This window comes from Saccharomyces mikatae, assembly GCF_947241705.1.
Source record: "Saccharomyces mikatae IFO 1815 strain IFO1815 genome assembly, chromosome: 2".
Classification (NCBI taxonomy): domain Eukaryota; kingdom Fungi; phylum Ascomycota; class Saccharomycetes; order Saccharomycetales; family Saccharomycetaceae; genus Saccharomyces; species Saccharomyces mikatae.
Window position 1 is genome coordinate 756,311 of NC_079257.1, and position 22,177 is coordinate 778,487.

The window sequence follows — 22,177 nt, forward strand, 5'->3', positions numbered from 1 at the left end:
ATTTGAATTCGTTTTTTTATATTTTCTAAGAAATGGAAAAGCTGAAGTAAATAATATAAATATGCATTAATATATATGCATTAATATATATGCATCATTCAATGTGATAAGAAAGAACACAAGCACGTAGAAGTAGCTTTAATCGTAAAATTCAAGTGATATCTGGAAGTTCAATGTTTCCTAATAATCAATGCACCCGTTTGCCAGCCGCCAGCTGTTACACTGACACAAATGTAGCCATCTGGTATTTCTATTTTTCTGGGTTTAACTACCCTAATGTTCCTTTGCCCTTCCCAGTTGCCGACATGCAGCTGGTTCACTACTTCTTCAGAAGAACCGAGTCCCAAACATCCACAATCTTGGCTTTCTACACCCCAAGAATATAAATGACCAGACTCAGTTAGTGCCACGGTGTGGTAGTCACCGCTTGCGACGGATATAACGTTTTCTTCAATGTCTAGTTCTGTTAAACTCTCTTTGTCAACGTCGCCATCCGCTATCTTTAAAGAATAGCAGTGTGAATCAGTGAATAGGACTAGCGAAGCAAAACAAACATTGATTTTACATAGTTTTCCGACAATATCCAGATCAATTACATGATTCAATCCATTGTGGTACTTCCATAACTTATCGCCATTGTTATTAATGTAGAAAACCAAATTATCTCTCAAACATGCGAAATCGATGATCCTTGAATCTCCATTGATATTATCTGTGTTTGGTATAATTTCGTACTTTGCAAAAGCAAAGCTCTCACCTTTTTCTACTGCTTCTCTTTCCTTCCATGCTACTAATCCAATCTTGTATATATAACAACAATTGAAATTCCAGCCACTAGCAATCTTCAGGATAGGATTAGTAGCACGATCAGGTAAATTAGCAAACTCGATTTTAACACCTTGATCTGATTCTGTGGAATCCCAAGAATAAATATTGTTATTTGTATCCAATGCCAAAAAGTGACTTCTTCCAGAACTTACCGCGACAAACTGAATATCATTGAATGTGTTCAAATTTTCATCACTACCACTATATAATGGGAAGGAGTTTCTTGCAAACATTCTCCTGATATGATTATTTCCTGGTACTGCTTTATTAGCACTTCGTTCTAGCATTTCTATTTCACTATAAATATTCTCATGGGGCCCCATTGAAGGCATGGTAGTTCTAGGGACACCATTACGATTTCCTCCAGGTGATGGTGCTGGTGCTTGCCCACTGTCTACAGTAACGTGCTGAGCTGGACTTGATTGAATATTTCCTGATTCATGAGCAGTAGAAGGGTGGCTACCGCCCATACTTATTCCAGAAAACGTACCGGTGGTATTGACGGTACTTCCGTTACTACGACCTGTAATACGCGGATAAGATCTTTCCATATTGTGAATCATTTCTCTAAAGGGATTATAGTCGTGCTGTGGACTATTGGGGCCTGGTCCTTTCAACCCCCCAGAAAAAGTAGATCCGGTGCTATATAGATTACCAGATTCAGTTAATATTTGAAAAGAAAAACCTCCACTAGACACCTGAGCTATTATTTCATCTCCATCTTTTTTGATGGCACTTAATGGATCTTCTGAAGAAGTGAAGTTACTTCTAGGTCTTGTCCTACTGTTAAACCAAGGAACTTCTGTGGGAGTATTCACACCATATTTAAATCGCGGACTCGGCCCATTTAGAGACGTGGCAGCTAGTTCGTTATTGGAACTGACAGTATATCCTAGCCTTCCATGCTTCAAATATCCCCAAGTATAAAACTTGGCATCGTATGCTCGTAATAGGTATAAATCTTGCCATGACAAATTAGGGTATGCTTCTCTTAGAATGCTTTCTGTGCAAGTCTTGAATTCTGTGGAATTTCGACACAGAAAAGGCTCGTCATTTGTTCTTAGTGTGCCAAATGCTTTATGAAACAGTTCATGCCACAAGGTTTTAGAATGGTCAAAATCTAGTAACGTATTATAGTACTTATTCGTCTGCGAGAGGTTCTTAATATCATCGCTACTTAAGAACGGTAAGGTAGCTTGCACGATGTCTGGAGGCAACCCTACTTTAGACTCCTTTTCTCTACTCTCCATTTCACTCATGCTATGCTTCCCATGTACAAATTGAGAGTAGATCCTCAAGTGTCAAACGGGAATTCAAAAAGGGGTTGGCGCTTTTATACGCCCTTAATTCATCAATGACTGTAAAATTGCTAAATAAAGGGCCTGGGCGAAGCGCCCGAAAAGAACATTCAGTAACATCTTCACTTCAAACACAAGACGAACAATAATTACAAACTTATTGATAAATACTAAGAAAAGGTGTGTTGTATATATGCAAATCAAGTACATCCGGAATAATTTTATATTATATTTATAGTCATCTATAACTTATTGATGACTTTAGACAAAATTTCAGTTAAGTTGGACCAATTTTTGATTCTCAGATTTTCATTAGCCAAGTGACCATTGTCAGTTGATTGCCCACATGGTATTTGGACAGCTGGGGCGTCGAATATTCTTTCCAACATTCTCAAACAAGAAATAGAACCTCCTTCTCTCACCAGCAATGGTTCTACATCCCATGTAGCGGTGATTTCATCCTTCAATATTTGGTATGCGTGATTTGTTGGGTCACCTAACCAACCTTCTGCCTCATTTAAAACCTTGATTTCTAGATGGTTTTGACAGTTCAATTGCTTGAAGCTTTCTTCTAAATATGCTTTGAGGTCTTTCTTGACCTGCTTCACGCTTTGCTCAGGAACTAATCTGATGGAAATACCCATGGTGACACTTTTGGGTATTACTGTAATATTCCCAGGACCACTAAATTTAACGGTTGTCATTGATAAAGAAGGCTTAGTCCAATTTGTAATCAAATCTTGAACAGTTGTACTTTCATCGATATTTGCAACCTTAGTAATTTTCTGGAATCTTTGATATTCTTCTTCAGTCAGACCCTTCAGCGGTGAGTAAAAATTTGGAATCAGAATTTCGTTTCGTTCATTTTGCAACTTAGATACAATTTTAACTAGATCAACCATAGGCTCATCATAAACACCACCATTAAGACCAGAATGTCCATCGGGCTTATCACTCCAGACTTTTATTTGTGCATTGATAACGCCTCTCAATCCATAATTCAAACATGGATGCTCCTGATCAACCCACGTGGAATTACTTAATAAAATCCAATCAATGTCTTTTCCAATAATATCATGATACTTTTCACAAACTTGCTTCAAACTAGCAGACCCAATCTCTTCACTTCCTTCCACTAGAAATACAACATCGTTCACCAATTCTTTTTGTTGAAAAAGATATGCCACACTATGGATAGCGCTCACCAATGGTCCTTTATTATCTGATACACCACGACCTTTCAGATATCCATTCTCACAAGTTAAAGCAAATGGATCGGTATTCCAGTTGAAGGTATTTCCTGATGAAATAACGTCATAATGACCATACCATAAAATACGCTTCTTCTTGGAACCTTTTACCTGTGGAACTTTTCCGTTTCCTTGAAAATATGCAAATACCACAGGATTACCGCCATCAGGTAATGGAAATAATTGGGCGTTCGTAGCTCCAAACTTCAAGAATAATTGTTGCAGGTAGACTGCACAACGTCTCAATGATAACGTATTAGCAGTATCTTTACACTGAGATACTGTTTGAAAGGAAATAAGTTCCCTCAAAGTATTTAACATCTCCTCATTATTCAAAGAGGCTGGCTGATAAACAGCCCATGAATTGGTGGTTTGTAACGTAGACGACAGATTAGTGTGCGAATTACTTGATAGAGGTACCGCCGACAACAACGATGTTATATCCCAGAGAGTAAGCGATCCGTCACTACCGCCCGTTAGTAAACTAACAGATCCAGAGCTTGTTTTATTAAAGATCTCTGAGCTTAGTATTTTACCTTGCTGTGGGTTCCAATGGTTAACCTGGTTCTGATAAAAATGAGTGATGCCTGATTCATCAATAGCAAAGATATGATCCATGTAAACTGATATTGAAATCACATCCGATTCATCCTTTGTTTTCAGAGTAGAAATTAATTGCTGGGTGTTCAAATCCCAGATTTTTAGGATACCATCAGTTAACCCACAATATAAGAATGGGAATTCGATGGTTTGAGATATGACACTATCCTCGTTGTCAATTTTATCGTTTATCAAAGACACCTTAACAGTTTTGTGTTCGTTATCTCTAGAGAACTCCCAAAGTTTGCTTATCCCATCACCAGCAGAAGAAATTATGTGTTCTACACCAGAAGTCTGTGAACCCTTTTCCAATAGTCGGTTAAATCTAGAACACAGCTTGTTGATAGAATAAACAAAGCCATAGTGTGAATATTTAATAATGTTTTCGGAAGGAACCTCTATGATGGCAGCACCACAATTTTCTTGTAATGAGGTCTGCGAGGTTTGAGATAATGAATTCGAACTGCATCCAGTGGGGCCCAACGAATCAAAGAATTTGTCATATCTTCTATGCGGTAATTTATTAATATTTTCTACTCTATTGGATGATGTTCTCTCAATTTTCTGAATTAAGTTCTCTACATAAAGTAAACTTGCGTTTTGGCAGCCAAAGACGATAGTTTCCAATGAATCCAAATACGCCAATGAAAATATGTCTCCAATGTCAGTCACAGAGTAAACTGTGGCTATTTCAGTAACTGGTAGGAAGTCATCCCTAGTGGTCTTTTCGCCAATAGACCAAATTCTCACTAAAGAATCTGCACCGCCTGAAAATAAAAAGTTTTCATCTTCTGATCTTGTCAAACACAATACCGACGACCTGGTATGTGTCTCCTCTTGTGATTCTCCCAGTCTAATAGTATAGATTAGATTATAAGTGGGAAGATCAAAGACTAAAATTTTAGAATCTTGGCTACCGGCAAACAACAATCTTTTTTTTGGAAATGCAACGATGGATAAGATGGAAAAGGCGTGATTCCATCTATGAATCAATTCAGAGTGCAACGCGACACCCTTGCTGTCGTACATGATCTTACAACTACTCTTTTGCTCTTTTTGGGTTCTTTCCCTATTGCTATATTCTTTCTCTTGAAGGAGCTTTTTTATTCTAATGCTTCAGTTACACACATTATATTGATCTTGATGCCACAGCTTTTCGCGGCGCACAATGCGTTTGTCATGAATGTTTGATGGCAAAGTCTACATTTCCTCTTATATGAACAAAAGAAGGGGGTGAGTACTAAATCATTAAACTTATAATTGCAGCAGCAGTCATATTTAACAATCAAGCCTCTCTATCATAGGAAAAGCGATGTAAAGCGACATTAGGCTGATTAATGTTGATACAACCTAAACTATGGGAAAAAAGATGAATAACAGTATTGAAGCGTTGATAGAACTTCAACAAGGGTTTTGATAGTCAGGGTAGCCTAAAGTCGGGGTAGAAATGACTATAATGTCGTTCCAATGCCGATTGTTAGCGGCTATTTGATGATATTTTTTCGAGATTATTATCATCATCACGTTTCACGGATTGTTCTTGAAAAGCTTGAACTAAACCATTTCAGAAGATAAGGTTTATTTGCGCAGCATATATATTACTTGACCAAACCATAAGAGCCCAATTTATCCCGAACGTGAGGTAATTCCATACTTTAAATGAAAGTATCACCCGTTATACAATTTAGTAAGACTTCCATTAGCGCTCTTACCAGGCCTTGGAAAAAATACAGAGATGGAGAATTATTTTATGGGTTATCAAAAGTAGGGAATAAAAGAGTGCCGTTGACCACGAAGCAAGGTAACAAGACTATGTACAAGGGAACAAGGGCTTCAGGTATTGGTAGACACACGAAATTCGGTGGTTACGTGATAAACTGGAAAAAAGTCAGAACTTATGTAACCCCGGAAATAGTTAATTTTGAGCTAAAGCCCTATGTTAACGCCAACGTACCACCTCTTAAACACGAATTCAAAGGATTCAATGGCGGTCCGTTAGACCCTAACCTACAGTTATTAAAGTTAAAGGAATACATAATAAATGGTAAAGTACAAAGCCAAGGGGCCACTGACACTTCATGTTATAAGGAGCGTGGTTAAATGGTGTTCATAGTTTGTTTTAATGTACGTGTAAATATAAGTTTTTAACTTTATAGGTAGATAAAGAAAAATGCAGAAGGTTGTGAAAACAAGGTACAAATGGTGGTCTAGATATTACAGCATGTGGCATCTTTCTTTGAGCTAAATATAGATACATATTAACCTAAAAGAAGAACAAAAAGTTTGTACATATATCAATGCGTACAGCAGATGTGATTTAGTCTTCTTTTTATTTCTTTTTATTTTTTCTTTGTTTGATTACATAGCACCTGGAACACCCAAAACTTGGTTCAAAGCGCTTTGGCCACCACTTTGTTGATATTCAATGGTTATGATTTCTAACAAAGAAAAACCTCCGGCAATACCAACAACTATACCAGCGGCCTTACCTTTCAACCCCAAAGATTCACCAATAACGGTGATCAAACTTAACACGGATGCACCCGTAACGGCTGCAACTGGGATAACCTTGTTTAATTCTTTAGCAATATTTTGTTCTCTGCGTCCCATCAAAGTGATACCTTGATCTTTGAATTCTAAGGCTACATCACGAGCAGAGGAGCCAGAGATAGCTTGCCATTTGTCAGCAAACCAAATACCGGTAACCATTATAAAGGTAGAATACGTGATGAAGGTCAATGGTTGCTGAGTTATACCTTTGAAAAAAGAGGTTGGTGGAGTCAATAGAGATAATGGAAAGGTTGGAATTGCTAAAAGATTATTAGCATTCTCATAATGACCCATTATTTTGCAGATGATGTGAGTTGGTTCATTTTTTGCGACCAGTTGAATTAAAACAAAAGAAAAAATGTGGATGTAAAACAAGATGGTGTAGGAGAACAGGACAGACAAACAACCAGTGTACAATAGCTTAATAGGATACACATTGTTTGTGCCACGAGCTCTCGTTGATCTAATAGGCAGTTCAACACGAACACTTTGCAAATAGCACACAATAATGGCAATTGCCAGGACAATAATAGTAGTTGTCAAATTTGGCAAATAGTCCCTGTTAAATGCTGAGATAATACCACCGATAAATGTCTTATGCTTAGATCTGAAACCTTGAATCAGATTGATTACGGCACCTTGGGCTTCGGTTTGATCATCTTCGCCAACTTTAATTTGAGAAACACCGAAGGTATCAGCAACCAAGTTGGTAGCGATTACCACGGTATTAATTATCATAGCACCAGAGGAAAATCCGAACCCCTTATCGATGACTTCAGCTAACAAAGTAGTGAATATACCAGCACCGACCAACTGAAAGTTGATCAATCCAATTTGTACAATAGATAGATCTTCCCCAAAATATCCAGCAAAAATGAAAATGTTGGTCAAAATAACATACTGGACGATGGCAAAAACTTTTGTCAACGTCTGAAACAATTCCCTATCACTCTGGACCTTGAAGTTGACTTTGATTACTTTCAAACCGGCCAATAATTGTAAGATCAAACCACTGGAAACATTAGGAAAAAGCCCAAACTCCAACAAGGTTCTTGGTTCACAACCAAAGACACCTCTTAGAAAATAAATGGGATCATTGACGTTAGGGGTCGCAGATTTGGGCAAGCCAACGAGGGGGAACTGTGCAAAAAGGTAAATTAACCCAGCAAAGATGGTATACACAATCTTATCATCGAATGGTAATTTTTCAAAAGGTAACTCAACTTCCGGTAAAATCGGTAGGATAGGCTTAACGATATCAATCAGACGAAATCCAGACATACTAAAACAACGGAAAGTGGTGGGGGTAAAGGAATGCTAAAAAAACGTGTACGAGTAATGGATTCAATTTAGTAAGCTATATAAACCACCCAACCCAAGCAAAGAAAAAAAAAGAGCAAGCTTTTTTCAGTCAATTAGATCTTGACTTTATAAAGGTATCCTAAATATAATGAAGGAGTGAATGCCATGCATTAAAAACTATCCTGGCCATAGACAAAAGTGTAACTATTTTGTCGGTGTAAGTAAACCCTGTTTCTCGTTTTTCCTCTGTCCGACATTTTTTTCTTCAATTTTTCAGTTTTCCTTTACCGATAACCGTGTCAAGTGATATGTCTAGATCGTATAAAAGGATCTATATATAATTAGCGCCTCTCTATACAGCAGCATTGGGTGTAATATTACACATAATAAAGCCTAGGATTGAAGGTAGTTCTAACGCAATGCTCAAAGCAGATGGAAACTGCAGAAGGCTCAAGGATGAATATAAAGTGAATATAAATTGGGGGGGAGCCAAACGAAGACGCCAATGATTAAAATGCGTGTTTGTGCCTCATCGCACATTGTGCCATGAAATACCATTAACACTTCCGCAGTGTCTGCTCTTTTAGGTTTCGTATAAATGTATGGCGTCTATCCCTTGCTATTGTGCTGCTATCTGCGATTTTGATTATTGGATGGCAAAATCTTCCTTGGCGGCTAAATACGGGGGTGGCAAATAATTTGCGCACGCGTTCAAGAGATACTAACAGTATAAAACAGAGAGTTATGCGAAATTCTTGGATATATAACACAAAAAGAGCAAGATCAGGATACCACACGGATAATGGTACAGAACAACAGGTCTCTTTTTTTCGTTGGGTATGACTCTTATAAGGAGAGCCCCTCCACGTCGCCAATACGCTTGGACGACTTGGATGGAAATGATGGCACACCGGATCAGGGTTTAGCCTTCGATGAGGGCGTGGGAATCACGTCACAAGCACGAGAAAGAAATTCTCGTGTGTTTATGCTCGGGGATAGTGTTGGTGACGCTGCCCTGCACTTAGATGATCTTGATATGGTTCCACTAAATACGAAGTTCGATGTGCAGATGGAGATGGGGTCACCTATGGCTATGCCACCCGAAATGCAGCCCCCTATCAAACCCTTAACAGCAGCAGATCTTGCATACTCGTCCTTGGCTCATCTTCCAAGCTATTTCTTTGAGAAAACGCATTTCAATATTGAACGTAACTGCCTGTTGGAGATGTGTAAGTTGAGGCAAAGTTATCTCATTATAAGTAAGCAAGATGCTTTGTCGTGTTCTCAGTTACATTCAAAATCAACTGGAAAGTGTCTTAAGCCTGTAAAAGGAAAAACAGCAAAAGCGCATCACTTTCTTGATTTCGAGGAAGATAATACCTCAAATCCCCCTCAAGATGGCAATTATATGAATGAATTGTTGAATGCAAAGGTAAAAGTTCCCTCCTTTAAAGAGTTTCGGCAGGATTTTGAGTGGTGCTTGAGAGCTATAAGAGATAGAGATCTATCGAAATTTAGCGAAAAAAGACTACAATATCTTGTAAATAAGTTTCCTGTTTTTCAATATTTACATTCTAAGGAGGAAATGAGACAAAGTAAAAGGGTGCCACATAAAGATTTTTACAACTGTAGAAAGATAGATTTGAATCTCTTGTTAAGTGGTTGTTTCTCGCAATGGCAATTAACTGAATTCATTTGGACTAAATTAAAAAGCGAACCAAATAAGATTATCCATCAAACTGCCAACGGTAACCATATTACTTTAAGTCAATTGTTCAAGGTGGATTTTGAAGTAACTAACAAGTTCTCTAATGGGTTGAAAATTATCGACGATTCATTTTTAGAATGGTATAAAGTTGTCTATCTGATGAAATATCATTTAGTTAACAAAGAACCTACGATACATGCAGGCCCACATGATGGACCATTTCGATACTATTTGATCGCAAAGACCTTTTTAGAGTTCGATAATTATATTAACGGCGAATACCTCGCGGAACTGCTTCAAAAATTTTTAATAAAACCGCAAGAGGAGTCTAAGTACCAGTTATGTCAACTTTCAGTGGACTTTCAATTTTACTTACATTATGACAATTCGGATGTAGATAACTGGTGGATGGTCTTTGCAAATTGGTTGAATCACCATAACCTATTCTCCAACAACATCCGTTGGAATATTCGAATTTCCAGAATATATCCAGAACTGTATCGTACTGGAAAAGTCAAAAATTTTCAAGAATATCTCAATTTAATATTCAATCCACTTTTCAATGCTCAAAATTTTCTTCACAAGTCATTAGGATCTATTCTTTTGAAGTTTCTCTCTCAGGTATCCTCGTTTGATTTATGCATTCAAGATTCAGATGAATATATCTGGAAAAAATTCACAACCGTTAATTGCATGCCACAAGATTGGTCATCTGGCGGCGATAACCCAACAATATCGCAATATATGTATTACATCTATGCCAATCTCACAAAGTTGAATCATATCCGCCAAGCACTTTTGCAAAATACATTCACTTTGAGAAGTTCATGTTCACCAACTTCAATCAATCGAACTTCGCAATTTAGCAATACTTTGAACTTAACAGAACACACAGAAACTATCCTAGACAATTTTTTGTTAGCCAGTGGGGGGTTTCTAAATGCCGAGAACCTTTGGCATGCGCCCTCATCCTTAGTGTATGTCTTCTATCTGAGCCAGATTCCCATGGTAGTTGCCCCCTTGAACTCCATAGTAGATTCAAACGCCACAACAGTACAGAATCAGGCTCCCACGGGGCTTGTTCTAGAGCCTTCGAAGCCTTACAAGAAGAATCCTTTCATGAAGCTTTTCGAAATGGGGTTCAAGATATCGTTGAGCTCTGAATCTATCCTCTACAACAATTCTTATACCAAGGAACCTATTATCGAAGAGTATAGCGTGGCGGCTAGTATATACCGTTTACATTCAGCAGATTTATGCGAGTTACTGAGAAATAGCGTTATAACTAGTGGGTTTTCGAGTACCCTCAAGAGCAAATGGCTTGGTGTTTCCCTAACTCTACATGAGTATTTCGTGGAGAACATTGGCTTTGTGGACAATTGGTATGATTGTAAATCAAATACAAGTCTAGAGCACAACGTGCCCATTATCAGACGCAATTATCGCAATAGCACTCTTGCAGGGGAGTGGCGCCTAATAATTTCGTGAATTCTCTCGTATTTCTTCGAGGGGGGAATATTGTGACGCTATTATTATGTGCCGCCCTTCTCCACACACAAAAAAAAAGGTCAAGGATAAAGATAAGTAAAGTAAATAAATATATAAATAAATAGGTAAATATTCACTGGAATTAGGACAACACGTTTTTCTTATCCATATCAAAATTGATAATAGATCGAAAAACACAAGCTTCAAACAAGAGCCTTATCACTCCACCTATAACATAACAATTCAAAATCAAAAAAGCTCACCTATAATCGACAATGACCATACTTTCCAGGTTTTCGTATTTTGATAGTCTCTTTTCCTTCAAAAAACAAGAGCCTTCCCCTATTGAAATAATTTACTGCAATGAGAACAATGGTTTCATAAATATCAAATCCTTGGAAAGCTCCACCGACGATAGTATGGAAGCAGATATTTCTGATAGAGAAATGGCTACAATTTTGACTAGAAACAGAAAACATTTGGGAAAGATTACGATTGACAAGAAGAGCATTAAAAATCAATGCATTAACCTGCATAACCTGAAAACGGGTATTGCCACCGATAAACACAGATTGAATGGTGATGATTCAACGGGGCAACAAGATGAATATCCACCTGAGGATTCCTTAGAATTTAACAGGTTCGATGACAAGCAAAGTAGAATCCTAAAGTGTAGCACCAGAAGGAGCTATTTTGGGTACAAGAAATAAAGCAAGCAGCGATTTGTGTCGAAACGGCTTCTTTATTATATATATAATTCGGTGTTCTCACCGTGCTTATCGTCAGAAAGAGTGTTCTTCATATTTTCGTGCTTGCATTAATATATAGTTTCTAAAAGTCAATATCATATACTACTAATAATATAAATAACAATGAATATGTTAACTAGTTCTCAGAATTGCTTTTATTACAGTTTGATTTCCCTTAAATTAACCCTCATTAAGAAGGGGGCCTTCTGAGTTTTTTATTTTCTTTAGTATAAAAGCGAGGAAGAAAGAAGGGAAATAAAGCCACGCTCAGCCCTTCAACAGTTAGTAAAAGAACCAAGCCAAAAATACGCTAAGTATGCACTTTTCTTTGAAGCAATTGGCTATAGCTGCATTTTATGCTACTAATCTAGGTTCTGCCTATGTCATTCCTCAATTCTTCCAGGAAGCCTTTCAACAAGAAGAACCACTTGAGAATTATCTCCCACAACTAAACGACGATGAAAACTCTATTGTTGATGCTAACATCCCTAAGCCACATATTCCTTACTTCATGAAACCCCACGTGGAGAGTGAAAAATTGCAGGATAAAATTAAGGTGGACGATTTGAATGCCACTGCTTGGGACCTCTATCACCTGGCCAACTATTCCACTCCAGAGTACGGCCACCCTACCCGTGTCATTGGGTCCAAGGGTCATAACAAGACAATGGAGTACATCTTGAATGCCTTCGATGACATGCAAGACTACTATGACGTCTCTTTGCAACAATTTGACGCTCTATCCGGTAAGATAATCTCTTTCAACCTTTCTGACGTTGAAACCGGCCAAAGCTTTGCTAACACTACGGCTTTCGCACTGTCTCCACCTGTGGACGGGTTTATTGGTAAACTAGTGGAAATCCCTAACCTGGGCTGTGAAGAGAAAGATTACGCTTCTGTAGTCCCACCAGGCCGTAACGAAAAGCAAATTGCTCTCATTGAAAGAGGTAAATGTCCCTTCGGTGACAAAAGTAACTTGGCCGGTAAGTTCGGTTTCACTGCTGTAGTCATTTACGACAACGAACCTGATTCTAAAGAGGGACTTCACGGTACTTTGGGCGAACCTACCAAGCATACCGTTGCTACCGTCGGTGTCCCCCATGAAGTCGGTAAAGAACTTATTGCTAATATCGCATTGAACATCAATTATTCCTTGTATTTTGCTATGGACTCTTACGTGGAATGGATCAAGACCCAAAATATCATTGCTGACACAAAGCACGGTGATCCTGATAATATTGTTGCCCTTGGTGCTCATTCGGATTCTGTTGAAGAGGGACCAGGCATCAACGATGATGGTTCCGGTACCATTTCACTATTGAACGTCGCCAAGCAATTGACTCATTTTAAGATCAATAACAAGGTCCGTTTTGCATGGTGGGCTGCCGAAGAAGAGGGTCTATTAGGTTCCAACTTCTATGCTTACAATTTAACTAAAGAAGAAAACTCTAAGATCAGAGTTTTTATGGATTACGACATGATGGCCTCTCCAAACTACGAATATGAAATTTATGATGCAAACAACAAGGAAAACCCTAAGGGATCCGAAGAGTTGAAAAACTTGTACATAAAATACTATAAGGATCACCATTTGAACTACACTTTGGTTCCATTTGACGGTAGATCCGATTATGTCGGATTTATCAACAACGGCATCCCAGCTGGTGGTATTGCCACTGGTGCCGAAAAGAACAATGTTGACAACGGAAAGGTTTTAGACAGATGCTACCATCAATTGTGTGACGATGTCTCTAACCTATCTTGGGAAGCTTTCATTACAAACACTAAGTTAATCGCACACTCTGTGGCTACCTATGCTGACTCGTTTAAGGGTTTCCCAAAAAGAGAAACTCACAAACACGAAGAGGTGGATGCATCGACAGTTCGACAACCACAATTTAAGTACAGAGCTGACTTCTTGATTATTTAAATGTACTATTTACAATCATGTATTTCTGTATAATTACTTAAAAAGAAAATAAAAACCCTCTTTTCTTATCTGCACGTGCATTAGGGGATCACAGCCTCCTTATCAGAATGGAAAAAGGCAAGAAAAAAACTGAAATTGTGATATAAAAACTTAAAACAAGGTTTCATTGTAATCTGATCGTGAACAAATGTGCGTAACAAGTTCTTTAGCTAATTACATCCAACAAAACCATAATACTCATATATTACTCTGATTTTCTACTATATGGTTGAAACATTCAGTTTTGCTCATTTGGCTTATTTGGTCTTTGAGTCCGTTTTACAGGTTGTCATCATCGCACTGGCTGGGTTTTGGAGTGCAAGTACTGGTTTGTTGCCCAAACAAAGTCAAAAAATCATCTCGTTGCTGAATGTGGATCTTTTTACACCATGTCTTATCTTCAGTAAATTAGCCAAATCACTATCCATGGCCAAAATCCTCGAAATAGCCGTTATCCCAATTTTTTTTGGTTTGACTACTGGTATTTCATTTATATCTGGTAAATTGATGGGCCATATTCTGAGCTTAGATAAAGATGAAACGAATTTTGTGGTGGCGAACTCTGTCTTTGGGAACAGTAATTCGTTGCCCGTGTCCCTGACATTATCTTTAGCATATACTCTTCCCAACCTAACTTGGGACCAAATCCCTAATGATAACAGAGATAATGTCGCATCAAGGGGGATTCTATACTTGCTGATTTTTCAACAAATTGGCCAAATGTTGAGATGGAGTTGGGGCTATAATAAATTAATGAAATGGTCCGGAGAGAACACTCAACATATGCCACCATCTCAAGTGCAATCTTTATTGGAGAGAACACCCAATATTGATAACGAAGAAATTGTCAATGAAGAACAAGAAGAACAGGAGCTTCTTGAACAAGAGAATAGTCGTTTGAATTCATCTTTTTTGAGTTCAAGTTCCATCGGTGACAAAATCTGGCAAAAGTCATGTGCTATATTTGAACGGATCAGAGCAAACTTGAACCCTCCATTATACTCCATGATTTTTGCAATTATTGTGGCTGCCATTAGTCCATTGCAAAAAGAACTATTCATGGAGGATGGCTTCATCAATAACACTTTTGCTGAAGCTGTTGCACAACTGGGTTCCGTATCCATTCCATTGATTCTTGTAGTCCTTGGCTCCAATTTATATCCCTCCGCTGAAGTTTTTCCCAAGACAATTCACCATAACAAATTATTGATTGGTTCCATAATTGGCAGAATGATCTTACCTTCGTGCTTTCTTCTGCCCATCATAGCTATTGCTGTCAAGTACATTAATGTGAGTATTTTAGATGATCCAATCTTTCTTGTTGTCGGATTTCTTTTGACTGTTTCCCCTCCTGCCATTCAACTAACTCAAATTACTCAATTAAACGAATTTTTCGAGGCTGAGATGGCTGACATTCTGTTTTGGGGGTATGCAGTTTTAAGTTTGCCCGTAAGTATTATTGTTGTCTCAGGGGCAATCTACGTTTTACAATGGGCTAATCCAACTTAATATAGCTTCATTCTTTTGTATAGAGTTTTCATGAATGAAAGTAAAGTCCTTTCCTTTTCATTTTTTTTTTTAGCATAGTCACATATTCTTTCTATCCCAAGACTTATTATAATCACAATATATTGTATTTAGTTGTGCATGAAATTACAAACACTCGTGTATCTATAGCCTCACTTGATAATCGCCTGTCTGGGTTTTATACTTTGCACCTTTGTATAGCTTCGTGTTTTTGCCAATTGTCAATCCGGATAAAATATCGATGGCTTCTACATAGATACCACTAGCAGACTGTCCCACATATGAATATTCCAATGAGACTGTTTGTAAATCAACATTTTTTTGGTCATTTGACCTACCAGTTTCGTACTCAATACAGCCATGTAGCACAGGCACAGTTCCTGTCGCAGTTGATTTATCAAAAATCCATTGACCCTGTCCCATGATAATGCTATTTTCAAAACGACCATGAGTATTGCGTAAAATTTTAATCTTATACGCTACCTCATTTGAATCAGAATTTTCAACATTAAATTGTAAATCTAACTTTAGATCATCAACTTGTGAAACGTTTTTTAAGTTTTCAATATTTAAAGAAAGCTCAAATTCATCAGAATCTTTACCCAACCCGTTTTGAAAGTGTAACGAGACCAGGCCAATAGACTTCATCCTCACCCCCGATTTTATTACTTGAGAATCCAAATCTACGCAATATTCTAATAGCCTGAACTTCCCATCTGGTGGTATAAATGTGATATTGGAAGGAGAGAAAACACCACCATCATTGATTTCAACACACTCATGTAAACTAGGTATGCCTATATCGTTTCCCATCGTGTTCAACTTCACCAAAACTAAAGGAGTGTCATTCAGATAAGATCTCACGTCCAATGTTCCATGAATATTTCCATTGACCAACCTTATATGTGATTTTTTTTTTTCAAATACAACATGAAACGTCTCTAACAAATCCAAGTAAAGCTCATTATTTTCATGTTTACTTGCTCTTGACGTTCTCCAGGGAACAATCTCTTCGTTTTCAACGTGTAAGCTGCTACCACGAGAAAACTGATTTTGTTGTAACTGTTGTTGTCTTTGCTGTGGAAGTTGTACAGCCTGTTGTAAATTATGAGCAGTCGAACTTATTAACTTCGATAAGTCGGATCTTTCAGGAACTGCTTCTTTAATTTTATTTACGTAGAGCATATCACTAACGTTTGGTTCACCGGCTTCGATACAACAATTAAAGATTAAACTGATTCTGTCATAGTTATTAACTAGTTTCTTGATACTCAATTTATCCTTATCAAAATACTCTAAAAGGATATAGTCTATAGTTTCCAAGAAAGTAAAACAATCAAGTGGACCTTTTGATTTGGCAGTGGATGTTAAGCACCAGTAATTGAGTTTATTGGTAATCGAAAAATACTTATAGACCTCAAGATCTCTCCCAACCATTGCATGATCTAAATAAGTATCACTACTGCTATCTTCTAGTAATTGAGGACATGTGGATAGAATGCGGGTCCATAGGTGCTTGAATGAGGGTGCTGTTGCACCTAAAAGATACTGAAAAACAAGTTTGTTCTTTATATCTGTAATGTAAAATGATAAATACATCTATCTTAGTCGGATTGATAGGCTTTCCGGATTTTTTATTGCTGTCTAAGTTTTGTTGTCGTCTTCTTTATAGTCTCTTCTTTCACCAAAATTTCCATTTCGTCGCTTTTAAAAGAATTTGAAATTTTAAACATAAACAACAAAAGAAAGCATCATCAAGGGAACCAACGGTAAAGAGCTCGACATAAGAACAATGAATAATCAGCCACAGGGTAGCAACAGCGTTCCTAATAGTATTGGCAACATATTTAGCAACATTGGAACGCCTTCTTTCAATATGGCGCAAATCCCGCAACAGCTGTACCAGAGCCTCACTCCGCAGCAATTGCAGATGATTCAGCAACGACACCAGCAGTTATTAATGAGTCGCCTACAGCAACAACAGCAACAACAGCAACAACAGCAACAAACTTCACCACCGTCGCAAACGCATCAATCTCCACCTCCACCCCCTCCTCCACAACAATCTCAACCAATGGCTAATCAATCTGCGACTTCTACACCTCCTCCTCCAGCCCCACATAATCTGCCTCCCCAAATGAGTCAGATGCCTTTAGCTCCAGCATCTATTAACTTACCTCCACAAATTGCGCAGTTGCCTTTGGCTACACAGCAGCAAGTTTTGAATAAATTGAGACAACAGGCGATAGCAAAAAATAATCCGCAAGTTGTGAATGCCATTGCTGTTGCACAACAACAGGTGCAGCGTCAAATTGAGCAACAAAGGGGACAACAAACTGCCCAAACCCAACTTGAACAACAGAGGCAATTATTAGTCCAGCAGCAGCAGCAGCAACAACTAAGAAACCAAATACAACGACAACAGCAGCAACAGTTTAGGCATCAAGTACAGATACAACAGAAGCAACAGCAACAGCAACAGCAGCAACAGCAGCAACAGCAGCAACAGCAACAACAGCAGTTACAACAGCAACAGCTACAACAACAGCAGCAACAGCAACAACAGCAGCAACAACAGCAACAACAGCTACTGCAGCAACAACAACAACAACAACAACAACAACAACAACACCTACAGCTACTGCAGCAAGGACAACTCTCGCAAGCACAGCAAACAGCTCAAACTAGAACGTTGAGTGGTCAGTCATCCACCAGTATTCAATCTACGGTTGGCCAACTTCCACAACTTCCTAAATTAAATCTACCCAAGTTTCAAACAATTCAATACGACCCGCCAGAAACTAAACTGCCATACCCAAAGTATTGGTCGGATAAAGAGGCAGACACTGATACTTTATTGTACGAACAAATTATTCAGCGTGACAAACTTAATAAACTTTCGTTAATAAGAGAAACCAATGGCTACGATCCATTTAGCATTTATGGATTTAGTAATAAAGAGTATATTAGTAGATTGTGGCATACATTGAAATATTATCAAGATTTGAAGAGTACTAGGATGAAATCCATCACTAGCACATCTCAGAAGATTCCATCGGCAAGTATCTGGGGGGACGGTTATTCAGGGTATGGTAATGGAATTACAAATACAACTACCAGAGTTATCCCACAAGTGGAAGTTGGTAATAGAAAACATTATCTGGAGGATAAGTTAAAAGTCTATAAACAAGCTATGAATGAAACATCAGAGCAGTTAGTTCCTATAAGGTTGGAGTTCGATCAAGATCGTGATAAATTCTTTTTGAGAGACACTTTATTGTGGAACAAGAATGATAAGTTGATCAAGGTGGAAGACTTTGTGGATGATATGTTACGAGATTATCGATTTGAGGACGCTACTAGGGAACAACATATTGAAACTATATGTCAATCTATACAAGAGCAAATCCAAGAGTTTCAAGGGAATCCATATATAGAATTGAACCAAGACCGCCTAGGCGGTGATGACTTGAGAATCAGGATCAAGCTGGATATTGTCGTGGGACAAAATCAATTAATTGACCAATTTGAATGGGACATCTCTAATAGTGATAACTGTCCAGAAGAGTTTGCAGAGTCTATGTGTCAAGAATTAGAACTACCTGGTGAATTTGTCACTGCCATTTCCCACTCCATAAGAGAACAGGTTCATATGTACCATAAATCGTTAGCATTACTGGGTTATAATTTTGATGGATCAGCGATAGAAGACGATGATATCAGAAGCAGGATGTTGCCAATGATTACTATTGATGATATTTATAGACCTGCAGCGGAAAGTAAAATTTTCACTCCAAACCTCTTGCAGATATCTGCTGCCGAATTGGAAAGATTGGATAAAGATAAGGATAGAGACACCAGAAGGAAAAGGAGACAAGGTAGATCTAATAGGCGTGGTATTCTCGCAATGTCTGGTACATCGGCAAACGGTATGTCCATGAACGGTATCCATAATCCAGCAGCAGTAGGGAGTGCTTCATCGTTACCATCGGGAGAGATTTTACTACCAGACATTGCAGATATTCCAAGAACTTTCAGAACTCCAGTTCCAAGTACTTTAATGCCCGGTGGTGTTGATGTGGGTCCCTCTGTGGAATCTTACGAGTTAAGAAACACAACTACGCACAAAACTAGGCCGGATAGACCAAAATCAGTCTCACCCTCTTGCTACATCATTGATCATATTCCAGGACATTCGCTATTGCTTTCTATCAAAATACCTAGAAAAGATGACGCCAAAAAAGATTTGTCCCTGACGATTAACGAACCAAATATCAACAACAATTCAATGCTTCCGGATGCAGAGTCACTAAAAACAAAACTAAATGATAACATTCGTGCTGATGTGGCTATTTCATCACTTCCAAATCCGATTGATAATCACATTGTTACTAATTCTGCCAATCAAACATTACAGCCTATGATTCCTGTCGGATCAGCCGGTAAATCAGTGCCAACATCTTCTGCACCGATGCCACCTCCAATAAACACTTATGACAACGAACAAACATCGTCAAACAACAATAACAGTAGTAGTCGTATTAATACATAAAAAAATGTACATTATGTGCATATATATATACAATGTGTAGGTATAAGCAACAATAGAAGAGTGCGTATACTCATCGCGCGATACGAAGTGGAATTATTTTGCGCCTACTATTTTTGTAATAATGTTTATCCTTTACGAAAATCTTTCATTCAAAAGTATGAAAAGGGAAGGGAAAGGGCAAAAAACAGGAAGTTTAGGGAGCCAAAACATAATGCCTGAGCAAGAATCGCTAATAGTGCAGGAGATGAGTACGCTTCATGCAGGTTCGTCTACCGAAGATATGATTGTTGGGAATACGGAGCGAGCTAGGGATATACTAAATGCGCAAACCGGCGTAGAAGGTGAAATAGAGAGAGGATCTGACGAAGAAGAAGTGGATAGCACAGAGCATGAAGGGAGCAGTAGTGGAGGAAATAGTACGACCGAACGACTAGTGCCACATCAGTTGAGGGAGCAAGCTGCCAGGCACATAGGTAGAATAGGAAGACATTTTAATATTCTTGATAGACTTTTTAAGAAACACACACAACAGTCTTCAGATTTACAGCAGGGCGCCATGTTTGATGGTGTATTCAGTAACTTAAGTGCAAAGCCAGATACCACAGAAACGGAAAATAATAATGAACAGGATATACCACCAACGTACGATGAAGCGGCTGCTGATATGGCACCTTCGTATTATGGCATGGATTTAAACAATGCAGATATATATTACGATGAAATATGCATTGAGGGACTCCCAGTAGGAAATATAGCAAATTTATTATGGAATATTATCGTAAGCACGAGTTTTCAATTTATAGGGTTTTTGATAACTTATATTTTACACACATCACACGCAGCTAAACAAGGCTCACGGTTCGGCCTAGGGTTGACTTTCATTGGGTATGGTTATTCGATGATTCCTAATGATGTTTCTTCAAAAGTTGGTAAAAATAAAAGCTTAAATAGAATGGAGTTAGAAGACCCGAATGAATTCGATGATGTTAGTCTAAATCAACAATCAATGACGCAGGACAAATTCGAATCACATTTGAATCATGGCCTAGATGAAGAAAAACAAAGCATCCCATCTCTGGCTATCATTGTAGGGCTTTTAGGTGCATTCATCACTTTCAAAAGCATATACGACTACATTCAGGTTAAAAAAATGGAGAAAAAATATCTAAACCAAAGTCCTAATCAAGCATAAGCTCTCTTCTTTGGATGCCAAAAGGAATACTATGTAGTTTTTTAAGTAATTGGTGGAAGGTAAGTAAGCCTATAACAAGTAAAAGAAAACATAAGATGATATACTGTATACAATGACACATTTTAAGCTAGCATAACTAACACTTTTTCGTAGATCGTGAAAACAATACCACCACTCAAGACTAACCTACCCAATCTTGGCGTGGCACCTTTCCAGAATGTCTTTAATCCTTCCTCTTTAAAAATGGTCGCAAAACAATTTACTGTAGAGGAATATTTGGTGGAGTCTAAACTTTGCATTCTTGTTTTAACAGTATCAAGTGGCATGGTGGAGTAGACAGTAACTATACCACTGAATGCACCCACCACGAAAGTTAAGCCGGATGATAAAGGTTTGTCTTTTGGTGAATCTGTATAATCTTGAATCAATGTTTTAATCTTATTGTAACAACCTAATCTAACAGCTTGGTTTGCAGCCTGCCTCATAGAAACAGGTAAAACACCACGATAAAGGCCGGAAAGCCCTTTATCACGAACCAATGATGAATAATTTCGTATCACGCCACGCCCATTATTATGATATTTTGGTTTAGGAGATTGCTTATCATCAATTAAGGCGGTTTTAATTGCTTCAAAGGGTGTTACTGCAGCAACACTTTCTAATAGCCCTGCACCTAACCCAGCAATCACACCTCTTGTACCGCTTAACTCACCTGTCTCACGATCTCTTAGCAAGTCTTTGATGGTGTCAAACCCAAGAAATCTAATACCAGCCTTGGCGGTATTACCAACAATGAATGCGGGACATCCAACATAAATGGAACCAATGCCTTGTGTCTTTGCAGTTTTATAAATTAACACTAAGGGGTTTCTTGACGCCTTGGACGCCTTATCGATCAATTGTAACCTCGTCTTGGCAAACTCAAAAGGGTATGTTATACATGCTTCTGCAGCACCAGCGATGGACCCTGCTAAAAAGGAGTGTAATGGATCTACGTCGCTTTTCGTTGCTTTACTAGACATTATATTTCTCTAAGTTCTACTTCGATGTTCTTTCATTATGACAAGCAAAGCAAGACAATGACTGTATTTTGGTTAGGTTGCTTGCTTGTTTTTTATATAATACCATAACTACAATTAATTTTCATTGTTATTCGATAATTTT

General features: G+C 38.1%; 12 protein-coding genes across 12 annotated transcripts; 7 read left to right on the top strand and 5 right to left on the bottom strand.

The window, feature by feature from the left end:
* Positions 1–170: 170 nt before the first annotated feature.
* SAF1 (SCF ubiquitin ligase complex subunit SAF1) lies at positions 171–2,087 on the bottom strand (the record flags this gene model as incomplete). Its single annotated transcript, XM_056225397.1, has 1 exon — positions 171–2,087. The coding sequence occupies one exon, from the start codon at positions 2,085–2,087 to the stop codon at positions 171–173; it is 1,917 nt and encodes a 638-aa protein (XP_056080626.1).
* Positions 2,088–2,368: 281 nt separating this feature from the next.
* On the bottom strand, positions 2,369–5,005 carry DUG2 (glutamine amidotransferase subunit DUG2; the record flags this gene model as incomplete). Its single annotated transcript, XM_056225408.1, has 1 exon — positions 2,369–5,005. The coding sequence occupies one exon, from the start codon at positions 5,003–5,005 to the stop codon at positions 2,369–2,371; it is 2,637 nt and encodes an 878-aa protein (XP_056080627.1).
* A 630-nt stretch (positions 5,006–5,635) lies between these two features.
* MRPL27 (mitochondrial 54S ribosomal protein mL41) lies at positions 5,636–6,076 on the top strand (the record flags this gene model as incomplete). The annotated part of the gene is made up of 1 exon (XM_056225419.1): positions 5,636–6,076. One exon carries the CDS (start codon positions 5,636–5,638, stop codon positions 6,074–6,076), a length of 441 nt encoding a protein of 146 aa, XP_056080628.1.
* Positions 6,077–6,334: 258 nt separating this feature from the next.
* Positions 6,335–7,807, bottom strand: SSH1 (Ssh1p; the record flags this gene model as incomplete). Its single annotated transcript, XM_056225430.1, has 1 exon — positions 6,335–7,807. The coding sequence occupies one exon, from the start codon at positions 7,805–7,807 to the stop codon at positions 6,335–6,337; it is 1,473 nt and encodes a 490-aa protein (XP_056080629.1).
* An 823-nt stretch (positions 7,808–8,630) lies between these two features.
* On the top strand, positions 8,631–11,024 carry SMKI02G3900 (metallo-dependent hydrolase superfamily protein; the record flags this gene model as incomplete). Its single annotated transcript, XM_056225441.1, has 1 exon — positions 8,631–11,024. The coding sequence occupies one exon, from the start codon at positions 8,631–8,633 to the stop codon at positions 11,022–11,024; it is 2,394 nt and encodes a 797-aa protein (XP_056080630.1).
* Positions 11,025–11,299: 275 nt separating this feature from the next.
* Positions 11,300–11,734, top strand: HAB1 (Hab1p; the record flags this gene model as incomplete). The annotated part of the gene is made up of 1 exon (XM_056225452.1): positions 11,300–11,734. One exon carries the CDS (start codon positions 11,300–11,302, stop codon positions 11,732–11,734), a length of 435 nt encoding a protein of 144 aa, XP_056080631.1.
* A 355-nt stretch (positions 11,735–12,089) lies between these two features.
* APE3 (aminopeptidase Y) lies at positions 12,090–13,703 on the top strand (the record flags this gene model as incomplete). Its single annotated transcript, XM_056225463.1, has 1 exon — positions 12,090–13,703. The coding sequence occupies one exon, from the start codon at positions 12,090–12,092 to the stop codon at positions 13,701–13,703; it is 1,614 nt and encodes a 537-aa protein (XP_056080632.1).
* A 264-nt stretch (positions 13,704–13,967) lies between these two features.
* On the top strand, positions 13,968–15,251 carry SMKI02G3930 (uncharacterized protein; the record flags this gene model as incomplete). The annotated part of the gene is made up of 1 exon (XM_056225475.1): positions 13,968–15,251. The coding sequence occupies one exon, from the start codon at positions 13,968–13,970 to the stop codon at positions 15,249–15,251; it is 1,284 nt and encodes a 427-aa protein (XP_056080633.1).
* A 162-nt stretch (positions 15,252–15,413) lies between these two features.
* Positions 15,414–16,868, bottom strand: APM3 (Apm3p; the record flags this gene model as incomplete). The annotated part of the gene is made up of 1 exon (XM_056225486.1): positions 15,414–16,868. The coding sequence occupies one exon, from the start codon at positions 16,866–16,868 to the stop codon at positions 15,414–15,416; it is 1,455 nt and encodes a 484-aa protein (XP_056080634.1).
* A 193-nt stretch (positions 16,869–17,061) lies between these two features.
* On the top strand, positions 17,062–19,821 carry SNF5 (Snf5p; the record flags this gene model as incomplete). The annotated part of the gene is made up of 1 exon (XM_056225497.1): positions 17,062–19,821. One exon carries the CDS (start codon positions 17,062–17,064, stop codon positions 19,819–19,821), a length of 2,760 nt encoding a protein of 919 aa, XP_056080635.1.
* A 211-nt stretch (positions 19,822–20,032) lies between these two features.
* BSD2 (Bsd2p) lies at positions 20,033–21,013 on the top strand (the record flags this gene model as incomplete). The annotated part of the gene is made up of 1 exon (XM_056225508.1): positions 20,033–21,013. The coding sequence occupies one exon, from the start codon at positions 20,033–20,035 to the stop codon at positions 21,011–21,013; it is 981 nt and encodes a 326-aa protein (XP_056080636.1).
* Positions 21,014–21,135: 122 nt separating this feature from the next.
* CTP1 (Ctp1p) lies at positions 21,136–22,035 on the bottom strand (the record flags this gene model as incomplete). The annotated part of the gene is made up of 1 exon (XM_056225519.1): positions 21,136–22,035. One exon carries the CDS (start codon positions 22,033–22,035, stop codon positions 21,136–21,138), a length of 900 nt encoding a protein of 299 aa, XP_056080637.1.
* Between the last annotated feature and the right edge of the window lie 142 nt (positions 22,036–22,177).